Genomic DNA, 12,075 nt, shown 5'->3' on the forward strand with positions numbered 1-12,075 from the left:
TCTGTGAGAAGACGGAAATTATATTTACCTGCTCTAGCGCCATCTGGAGGTGTAACTGTGGATGAAAAGATACCTTGATTAGGCATGCTCCTCGAGACATTTTTTCACTTGACAGACCATCCGTTTCATCAAAAAGTGGGTATATACAGAAGTATTTAAAGTGAGCTAGGTTACACTGCAGGCAAGATCCAATGCTGCTACTACTACTTATTTTACTACTGCTACTACTCTACTACTACTACATACTACTACTACTACTGCTACCTACTACTGCTACTACTCCTGCTACTACTTATTTTACTACTGCTACTCCTGCTACTACTAAACTCAGCAAAAAGGAAACGTCCATTTTTCAGGACCCTCTTTCAAGATAATTCATAAAAATCCAAAATACTACACAGATCTTCATTTTAAAGGGTTTAAACACTGTTTCTCATGCTTGTTCAATGAACCATAAACAATTAATGAACATGCACCTGTTGAATGGTCGTTAAGACACTAACAGCTTACAGACGGTAGGCAATTAAGGTCACAGTTTTGAAAGCTTAGGACCCTAAAGAAGCCTTTCTACTGACTCTGAAAAAAAAAACACCAAAAGAAAGATCCCCAGGGTCCCTGCATATCTGCGTGTACGTGCATTATGCATGCAGCAAGGAGGCATGAGGACTGCAGATGTGGCCAGGGCAATGCATTGCAATGTCCGTACTATGAGTGCCTAAGACAGCGCTACAGGGAGACAGGACGAACAGCTGATCGTCCTCGCAGTGGCAGACCATGTGTAACAACACCTGCACAGGATTGGTACATCCGACATCACATCTGCGGGACAGGTACAGGATGGCAACCACAACTGCCCGAGTTACACCAGGAATCACAATCCCTCCATCAGTGCTCAAACTGTCGCGCAATAGGCTGAGAGAGGCTGGACTGAGAAGCACATTTCGACCTCAGGAACGTTCCTGAGGTCCTCCCGATCTGTGCAAGCCTAACCTTGACTGTGTGGCATTAATCTTGTCACTATAGGGGGTCTGTTTCAACTTCGACATTTATCGTTCCCAAATTAAACTGCCTCGTACTCAATTCTTGCTCGTACAATATGTATATTATTATTACTATTGGATAGAAAACAATCTCCAGTTTCTAAAACCGTTTGAATTATGTCTGTGGGTGAAACAGAACTCATTCTGCAGCGAAATTCATGACAGGAACTGCGAAGGTCTGAAAACGAGGCTCTGTTCTCAGATCAGTTTAAAGCTCTGTATGTATCCTATGGGTCGACATGAACTGCACGCGCCTTCCCCTGGATGTCAGTAACCAATGAGAATTGGAATGGAGTTTCTAGGCAGATCTCAGACCTTATAAAGCCCCAAGGAACGGAGGGAGCTCTCTTTTCGACATTCGTCATGACGCAAAGCAAGACCTCAGGATGGCATTTTGAAACGCTCAGTTATCGGCCTTAGATATATCCGTCTGTAATTTAATTCGATATAGGTGTTAGAAACATCATAACGAAGTTATTTTAAACGCGAGTTTATCAGTTTATGCGAGTATATTGCGTTTTACGGAATTTCCTTAGTATTGCGTTTTGAACATTTGGGCATGTCTGCGCCACATAGCTATTGTTAGCTGCTAGTTCCAAAGTTGAAGAGGACGTTTTACAACCGAGCAACGATTTTTTGGACAAAGGACAACTTGCCCAAGATTCTGATGGAAGCTCGTCCAAAAGTAAGAGCTATTTATGATGTTATTCCGTATTTATGTGGAAAAATGTAAAAGGATTTGTCCGCCATTAATTGCGGACTAGTCTGGCTGTAACGCACACTGTATGTCTAGTAACGTTAATTTTAAAAATCTAACACAGCGGTTGCATTAATAACAAATGCATCTTTCATTTGCTGTCCAACCTGTTTTTTTGTCAAGTTTACGATTATTTATCGATTAGATTAGGTGCCTCTCCAAGATGGCGCGGCCAGAATGCATGAAATGTTGCTCCTGATCACACATTTGTGCGCAAAACAAAACCTATATGCATTGTGTAATATGATGTTACAGGACTGTCATCTGATGAAGTATATCAAGGTTAGTCAAAAATTATATATTTTGCTGGATTGTTACGATCGCTAACCTTTGCTACTGGTAAACGGCTTGTGTTTCCGGCTATTGTGGTAAGCTAATATAATGCTAAATTGTGTTTTCGCTGTAAAACACTTAAAAAATCTGAAATATTGGCTGGATTCACAAGATGTTGGTCTTTCATTTGCTGTACCTGTGTATTTTTCAGAAATGTTTTATGATGAGTATTTCGGTATTTGACGTTGGTCTCTGTAATTATTCTGGCTGCTTCGGCACTATTTCAGATTGCAGCTGCAATGTAGAACTGTGATTTATACCTGAAATATGCAAATTTTTCTAAAAAAACATATGCTATACAATAAATATGTTATCAGACTGTCATCTGATGAAGTTGTTTCTTGGTTAGTGGCTATTATATATCTTTATTTGGTCGAATTTGTGATAGCTACTGATGGAGTAAAAAACTGGTGGAGTAAAAAAAGTGGTGTCTTTTGTAACGTGGTTCGCTAATAGATTTACATATTGTGTCTTCCCTGTAAAACATTTAAAAAATCAGAAATGATGGCTGGATTCACAAGATGTGTATCTTTCATCTGGTGTCTTGGACTTGTGATTTAATGATATTTAGATGCTAGTATTTACTTGTGACGCTATGCTAGGCTATGCTAGTCAGCTTTTTACTGATGGGGATGCTCCCGGATCCGGGTTTGGGAGGAATTAGAGGTTAACCCTTAACAGTTAAAAAAAAAGGTGTTTACATCAAACCGTTTTCAATGACTTCTCTCCCCATAGGAAWGCCTGCACCTCTAAATTCAACCTGAAGCCTATGTGGGTTATGAATGTCTTATGAACCTGTCTTCGATGACAATCCATCAGGCCACTATGAGGTCTACCTGTGTCGTTTCTAAGCTTCCTGGAGCCTACRGAAGTGGTTAAATTCACCTTAAAGGTGTCTTGATATACATGACCTGCAATTGTGAAAATCACTGCATTCAACCATGTGTAGATCAGTCAATTCTTAACGTATAGACTTTAAACTCAGGATTCTGTAAAATCCTACCCCAATGAGGATATGTGTTCACTTTCAGCTTCCTGTGTCAACCGGAAGTGCCTTAAATTGGGGTGTTARGGGCTGTTTCGAAGGGTTAAAAAAGTCAGATCTTTCAAAAACTTGAAATGTGTGATTAGGCAACCCTCATGAACTGTAAATCAGTCATGTCTCCCATCAAATTTCCAAGAAAARCTCACACACACAGCTAGGACGGAGGGACACAATGTGGGGCGTAGAGACAGACAGAGCCTGCAATAGTTACCTTTGTTCGAACTATTAAAGAACCGTCAGACCTAGAGTTCTGAAACTTTAGAAACCTGTTCTAGAGCTCAGTTTGATAGTGCCTGGTGAGTTATTTGGCTCTAGAAGGTTCTCAGACCGAGAAACAGCCTCGTACATTTGCAATAACTAATTTTGACCATTTAGAAAATGACAACATTTAGAAAAGTCCCAGAGTCACAAGACTAGGTGCATTGAAACCACCTCGGCCCATAGAGACGGACCCCAACGTTTCTGTCCGATAGCTCATTCAAGGACCCCGTAGCAACGCCCGGAAAAAATTGGATTTTCAGCACCAATTAAGGTCGCTGCTCGGGCTCCAAATGACCTATCGAGCCAAAACTTGGGATTCGAGGTCGCCTCAGCTAGGCCTACACATAATGTCAGAACTGGACCCACAGCTAGATAGTAACTACGTGTTATATGTTTTTATTATGGTTTAAACAGAAGTCGCTGTGAATTTTGGGCCTGCTCTGAAATATGTGATAATTGGCTTCTAATCGAGTTGGAAAAAGTGGGTGTCAGTTTGTATCAGTTTGTGTCAGAAAGATATCTAATTGACTGATGGACACTGACTTGCTGGTTGACTTTTGCACATTTGCAATATGTTTAAACAGTGAGGTACCATCACCAAAATGACATTCTGAAATCAACACCAACGAGCGATGGAGAGGACCTAGAATCACTGCCCGGCCATCCCGAGTTCATCGGGCCAATCAATTTCGCATTCCTGCAGTTTTTTTGAGCATGTCAAATTCGTGATGGTAAATGACCATTAAAACATATTGCAAATGGACAGCCGTGCGTGCGCCTAGTGATTGGAACGGGTTACCAGGATAAACATTTTATAATGGTTTTAAATGCCTTTAGGGGTGTGCAAGGGGTCCACGGTTGGGTAGGGAGCACCCCCCATCCGTGCCCATCCAATAGGGGGTGCCCCTAGTCATTTTGGACATTTTTTTCAAAAAACGTTAAAAAACTACAGAGTCCCACTTCTCTCATGTCACCATCGAGCGATGGAGAGGAACCACTATCACTGCCTGGCCATCCCGAGTTCATCGGGCATGTCAATTTTGCATTGCTGCAGGAGTTTTGATCATGTGAAATTCGTGTTGCGTAAATTCCCATTTGAAAACATATTGCAAATGCACAGTACATTTGCAATATGATTCAACAGTGAAACAACATCACCAAATGGACATGATGAAATCAACACAACGAGCGATGAGAGGAACCACTATCACTGCCCGGTCATCCCGAGTTCATCAGGCCAGTCAATTTTCTTTCTTGCAGTATTTTAGGCTATGTTTCATGTTTTGGGTTACCAGGCACGATTTTGAAACATATTGCAAATGGACAGCCATGCACATGGTGATTGAATGCCTTTACCAGAAGCAATTTTTAAAATAGTTTTTAATGCCTTTAGGGGGGAGCAAGGGTCTACAGTTGGGTAGGGAGCACCCCCCACCCATGCCCATCCAATAGGGGGCGCCACTTGTCATTTTGGTAGTTTTTCAAAAAATCATTATTTTCGACTTTTGACTTCCTATGAAATCATATTGCAAATGGACAAAACATATGCCTTATGGACAAGTAAAAAATAAAATTATAAAAAAAGAATAATAAAATTTGACAAAAGTAGTTCATACAGTTCTTATACATTTGTAATTGAAATGAAAATCGAAAGAATTTCGAAAAACGGTCCAGAAAGCACTTTTTTAAGGGGTGATAAGTTTTAGATTTTTTTTCAAATTTTCTAAATTTTACTCTGGGTCTTGACTTGTGTTACATTTGCAATATGAAAAATTACGGTGGAGCTACTCGCCATCTATTGGATTTTTGCAGTGTTACACTTGACATTTGCCATATGACATTTGCAATCAGCTTTGAATGAAACGATGTCCAATTGAGTGGTATTGTACACCGTGTATATGTTTCATACGGTGCCAATATGATCCCATTCATTTTTGTTCATTTCAGGGGGTGTTCCCTTACACATGTTAAGTTTGCTGAAATTAAATGCAGTTGACAGTGAGAGGACATTTCTTTTTTGTTGAGTTTACTACTACTACTATACTACTTACTACTGCTGCTGCTACTCCTACTACTAATGCTACTACTGCTCCTACTCCTATTCCTCCTCCTACTACTACTACTACTGCTCCGACTACTGCTCCGACTACTGCTACTGCTACTACTACTACTACTCCTGCTGCTACTGCTACTACTACTGTTACTGCTCCTGCTGCTGCTACTACTGTTACTACTACTACTACTCCTCCTACTACTACTGCGACTACTCCTGCTGCTACCACTGCTGCTACTACTACTGTTGCTACTGTTACTACTACTACTACGTTACTACTACTGTTACTACTACTACTGCTGCTGCTACTACTACTAGCTACTACTACTACTTCTTTACTGCTGCTACTACTACTACTACCATGCTATTATGATGACTGTTACTAATTAAGTAAAACTTAAATGTAAAATGCTTATATTACTACTAGTTCTATTGTAACTCCTACTCTCTCTGAATTTCAGTTACCTGGTAGTGAAACAAGGCGGTCCCATACACGTTAATTTACTACTACTACTAATATTACTACTACTACTACTATTATTACTACTACTACTAATATTACTACTAGTTCTATTGAACTCCTCCTCTCTCTGAATGTCAGTTACCTGGTAGTGAAACAAGGCGGTCCCATACACGTTCATTTACTACTACTACTAATATTACTACTACTACTACTATTATTACTACTACTACTAATATTACTACTAGTTCTATTGTAACTCCTACTCTCTCTGAATTTCAGTTACCTGGTAGTGAAACAAGGCGGTCCCATACACGTTCATTTTCAGGACTGCCATGTTCTTTCAGAAGAAGATTCACTTCTTCAACAACAGTTTTTAAACGCAACTGAAATGTTGGCATGTAGTTTGTATAGGAATCATAATCCACAAACTCTGCTTTCTAAAAAAAAAACAGAAGATCAAGTCAAGCAGAATTGTATGTGATTTCTATATCTTACAAGAGCATCACATAAAGTATTGACATGTGTTAACACATTTCCTCTCTCATGCCTATGATTAGCCTACCTCTGGATCTATGTGATGTTCATCTGTTAGATCAGTGGAGAGAGGTGTATTCTTGGTCCCGGGTTAGTCTACAGTTAGGATTTATTTCAATGTAGATTTCTCGGTCTCCATTCCTTGTCTCCTTGTCTTACACACCTTGAGAGGATTGGAAATGGTTTGGAACACACTGTCATAATGAGGTAGCACTGCCTGAAAATGGAGCCAAATGTCACCTCTGACCTTGAGGATGTTCTCTTGGGTTTGCGTGCGAAACCCCCCACAGTTTCAATTCCCTGTTTACAGTTACATTACCCCCAAAAAAGCTTTTCTGTGGAAAAAGGTGAGTCAACAGTGCGAGTTTGATTGAATTCCAACCAAAGACGAGTTTTATAACTCGGATCTACTTACCTCATGCAATGTCAACATTTCTGGGCAGCAACAACACACTTAGTGTGGAATTATTGTTATCATCTGGGAGTTTGTAAAATAGTAGCACCAGAGCACGGATAGGAGAGACAGGAGCTTCCTTATCCTTGGTGATGCCATATTTGCTGAATTGAGTGATGTTTAATATGACGTGAGTTTCTCTTGTCTCATGGTGATGGAGAAACTCCATACTGTCATCATCAGTCACATGGGCTACAGACAGGAAGTCACATCCACCCTCTAGGAGAGAAAGAGAACATTAGTCTTCTGTTCAGATGACAATGACAACCCAGTAGTGGAGTAGTGATGCTACTGATGGTGATTAAGAATACATAGGCTATTAAGTATACTTAAGTCGTTTTTTGGGGTATCTGTACTTTACTATTTATATTTTTGAAAACTTTCACTTTTGCTTCACTGCATTCCTAAAGAAAATTATTTTCCCCCGACACCCAAAAGTACTCATTACATTTTGAATGCTTAGCAGGACAGGAAAATGGTCTAATTCGCACACGTATTAATTGAAGAGAACATCCCTACTGCCTCTTATCTGGCGGACTCACTAAACACTCATGCTTAATTTGTAATGATGTCTGAGTGTTGAAGTGTACCCCTGGCTAGCTGTAAACAAAAAGAAACTGGAAAATGTTGCCGTCTGGTTAGCTTTATATAAGGAACTTGAAATGATTTATGCTTTTTCTTTTGATACTTAAGTATGCAGTATTTTAGCAATTACATTTAGTTTTAATACTAAAGTATATTTAAAGCCAAATACTTTTAGACTTTTACTTAAGTGGTATTTTACTGGGTGACGTTAACTTTTACTTGAGTCATTTTCTATTAAGGTATCTTTACTTTTACTTCAGTTTGAAAATTGGGTACTTTTTCCACCACTCATAACCTCCATGGAAATGTGTAACATACCAGAATGAATCTCACAGTGTGGGAGGTGTAGTTGACTGACAGACCCCTTAAGGCATGTAAACTTGAACAGGGGTCCTGCAGGTTTCTTGCCATTCTGTGATAGAAGCCTCCTGTCCCAGGGGACTGTCATATAGAGCACCTCTGCCTCTCCCTCCATCCTAAATACCAGGCCTGTTATACTGCACTGGAACAGACCTGCATGGGGGCACAGGAATCTAGAGCAAAAAATGAAGAATTTAATTTTGAGAGATTTCCTGGATTTAAGGTATTGTCCTTCTTTTAAACAAACTACCAATGAGAAACATTAAATATATCAAGTTACCGGTACTCTCCCCTGTTGTCCTGATCATGAATTTCAGGTGTAAATTCWTCTGGAGAACTCTAAAATGTAGAAACAATAGATAGTGTAATTCAACCGATAGTGTGAAGAATAGCTTTTTTTCACCATACGACACCCTCTGCTCTACTCTAACCCTGGAAACCTCATCCTGCCTCTCTCTCACCAGACATTTCTGATCCCCGGCCCCATGGGCACCCTTACAACATACCACTTCTTTCCCCAACACAACACATTCCTTAGTCTCATGCCCTTCTGCACACTTCTCACACCTAGGAACCTCCCTCCTACACTCTGCTGCCACATGCACATGAGCTTGACACCCTCACACCTAGGAACCTCCCACATGCCCATGAGCTTGACACCCTCACACCTAGGAACCTCCCACATGCCCATGAGCGTGACACCCTCACACCTAGGAACCTCCCACATGCCCATGAGCGCCTGACTACCCCTCACACCTAGGAACCTCCCACATGCCCATGAGCTTGACACCCTCACACCTAGGAACCTCCCACATGCCCATGAGCTTTGACACCCTCACACCTAGCGAACCTCCACAATCGCCCATTGAGCGTTGAGACACCTTCACACCTAGAACCTCCCACATGCCCATGAGGCGTCGACACCCTCACACCTAGGAACCTCCCAACATGCCCATCGAGCGTGACACCCTCACACCTAGGAAACTCTCCCACATGGCCCATGAGCGTACACCTGTAACAACATAATGTATTCGGCACATAAGCTATCAATATCTACATCTCAATTTGTCACACACACACACACAGAGACACACACTAAAATAACAAAATAAGATATAAGGAAGGAATAGACATACTGACTACTGATATAAAACAAAGACCATGGAATATACTATTCATATTACAGTGGGCAAAAAATATTTAGTCAGCCACCAATTGTAGAAAGTTCTCCACTTAAAAAGATGAGCTGTAATTTTATCAGAGGTACACTTCAACGGATGACAGACACAAAAAAAATGAGGAAAAAAAATCCAGAAAATCACATTGTAGGATTTTTAATACATTTATTTGCCAAATTATGGTGGAAAATAAGTATTTGGTCAATAAAAAAGTTTCAATACTTGTTTATATACCCTTTGTGGCAATGACAGAGGTCAAACGTTTTCTGTAAGTCTTCACAAGTTCACACACTGTTGCTGGTATTTTGGCCCATTCCTCCATGCAGATCTCCTCTAGAGCAGTGATGTTTGGGGCTGTTGGCTGGGCAACACAGACTTTCAACTCCTCAAAAAGATTTCTATGGGGTTGAGATCTGGAGACTGGCTAGGCCACTCCAGGACCTTGAAATGCTTCTTACGAAGCCACTCCTCGTCCCGCGGACGCTGTGTTGTTTGATTTGTCATGCTGAAAGACCCCAGCCACGTTTCATTTCAATGCCCTTGCTGATGGAAGGAGGTTTTCACTCAAAATCTCACGATACATGGCCCCATTCATTCTTTCCTTTACACGGATCAGTCGTCCTGTCCCTTTGCAGAAAAACAGCCCCAAAGCATGAGTTTTCCACCCCATGCTTCACAGTGGTAGTATGGTGTTCTTTGGATGCAACTCAGCATCTTTGTCCTCCAAACACGACGAGTTCAGTTTACCAAAAAGTTGTATTTTGGTTTCATCTGACCATATGACATTCTCCCAATCTTCTCTTGGATCATCCAAATGCTCTCTAGCAAACTTCAGACGGGCTGGACATGTACTGGCTTAAGCAGGGGGACACGTCTGGCACTGCAGGATTTGAGTCCCTGGCGGCGTAGGTGTTTACTGATGGTAGGCTTTGTTACTTTGGTCCCAGCTCTCTGGAGGTCATTCACTAGGTCCCCCCGTGTGGTCTGGATTTTTGCTCACCGTTCTTGTTGATCATTTTGACCCCACGGGTGAGATCTTGCGTGGAGCCCCAGATCCAGGGAGATTATCAGTGGTCTTGTATGTCTTCCATTTCCTAATAATTGCTCCCACAGTTGATTTCTTCAAACCAAGCTGCTTACCTATTGCCAGATTGTCTCCAGCCTGGTGCAGGTCTACAATTTTGTTTCTGGTGTCCTTTGACAGCTCTTTGGTCTTGGCCATAGTGGAGTTTGGAGTGTCAGGTGTCTTTTTTACTGATAACAAGTTCAAACAGGTGCCATAATACAGAACGAGTGGAGGACAGAGGAGCCTCTTAAAGAAGAAGTTACAGGTCTGTGAGAGCCAGAAATATTGCTTGTTTGTAGTGGACCAAATACTTATCCACCATAATTTGCAAATAAAATTCATTATGAATCCTACAATGTGATTTTCTGGATTTTTTTTCTCATTTTGTCTGTCATTGTTGAAGTGTACCTATGATGAAAATTACAGGCCTCTCTCATCTTTTTAAGTGGGAGAACTTGCACAATTGGTGGCTGACTAAATACTTTTTTTGCCCCACTGTATATTCATACACACACACACTGTATGTGGTTAGTTCACAATAACATTGGACCCTCCTGAAATGCCACTAGTCTTACCTTGATGACCAGTGTCCTAGTCACCTCCCTCTGCCTCTCCAGATGGTGATGCTTCTCTCCAGACCGGGTCAACCTGGACACAGGAAACAGTCACACACTGTTCTGTTCCCCTACACCACCACCACATGCTGTTGGTCAATACACTGTTCCCCTACACCACCACCACATGCTGTGGTCACTACACTGTTCTGTTCCCCTACACCACCACCACATGCTGTGGTCACTACACTGTTCTGTTCCCCTACACCACCACATACGTGGTCACTTCACTGTTCTACACTCATTTCACTCAGTTCATGAGAATGATGTTATACATCTGATAGAGTGTTAAAGGGTCACTCCACTGCTTTTACAGTTTATTATCTCTCCAGCACCATACCATTAAACTCATATATTCATCTCACCAGTGACTACATAGTTTTAATACCTGACAAATATACTCAATGTCCACTTACATTCTAGAAGAGGTTCTGGGGAGTTTGGTCCTCTCTGCCCCTGCTGGCATCTGTTCCCTCTCAGAAACAACAAACACACACACACACACACACACACACACACACACACACACACACACACACACACACACACACACACACACACACACACAACACACACACACACACACACACACACCAACACAACACACACACACACACACACACACTCTTGTCAGCAGTATTTTTCTATTGAGGACCACATTAGAAAGCCTACTTTGCACACAAACACACATGACACTAACTGGTTGATATCAAACCAGGTTAGGGTCTAGGCCTGTAATACAACTTCATGGATGACACAGTCATTGTTGAGAACACTATGTCCTCTGACAACATCTCTTGATTGAAATTACTAAACGTGACCATTTACATGTAGATTATATCAGCCTTCTTCACTCCTGCGAATGACGTGCAAAGTGCTAGCTATGAATTCATAGGATATTACTGTGTTATGAATTCATAGGATATTACTGTGTTGTAAATTCATAGGAATTACTGTGTTGTAAATTCAAGGATATTACTGTGTTGTAAATTTATAGGATGTTACTGTGTTATAACTCATAGGATATTACTGTGTTGTAAATTCATAGGAAATTACTGTGTAAATTCATAGGATATTACTGTGTTGTAAATTCATAGGATTTACTGTGTTTGTAAATTCATAGGATGTTACTGTGTTATAAACTCATAGGATATTACTGTGTTGTAAATTCATAGAAATTAGTGTGTTGTAAATTCATAGATATTACTGTGTTGTTAAATTCATAGGATATTACTGTGTTGTAAATTCATAGGATGTTACTGTGTTATAACTCATGGATATTACTGTTTTGTAAATTCCTAGGAAATTAGTGCGTTGTAAATTCATAGGATA

The 12,075-nt window shown here is 40.8% G+C and overlaps 1 protein-coding gene across 8 annotated transcripts in view; it reads right to left on the reverse strand.

The window, feature by feature from the left end:
* The window catches only part of LOC112073628 (NACHT, LRR and PYD domains-containing protein 6), a 26,798-nt gene extending 15,563 nt beyond the window's left edge, over window positions 1–11,235 (reverse strand). For 3 of the 8 annotated variants that reach the window (XR_011476608.1, XM_070440229.1, XM_070440228.1), the window contains exon 1: window positions 11,160–11,229. Coding sequence is in view for 2 of the 8 variants with exons in the window: in XM_070440229.1 (XP_070296330.1) it covers window positions 11,160–11,209 (50 nt within the window). In the remaining 6 variants the exon portion in view is untranslated. Of the gene's footprint in view, window positions 1–28; window positions 56–5,954; window positions 5,988–6,094; window positions 6,138–6,235; window positions 6,390–6,514; window positions 7,160–7,843; window positions 8,059–8,165; window positions 8,225–10,704; window positions 10,778–11,159 lie in introns of those variants that run through there. The other 5 variants (XM_070440232.1, XM_070440230.1, XM_070440231.1 and 2 more) reach the window with 4 other exon arrangements.
* Window positions 11,236–12,075: the final 840 nt, after the last annotated feature.

This window comes from Salvelinus sp. IW2-2015, unplaced genomic scaffold, assembly GCF_002910315.2.
Source record: "Salvelinus sp. IW2-2015 unplaced genomic scaffold, ASM291031v2 Un_scaffold2323, whole genome shotgun sequence".
Classification (NCBI taxonomy): domain Eukaryota; kingdom Metazoa; phylum Chordata; class Actinopteri; order Salmoniformes; family Salmonidae; genus Salvelinus; species Salvelinus sp. IW2-2015.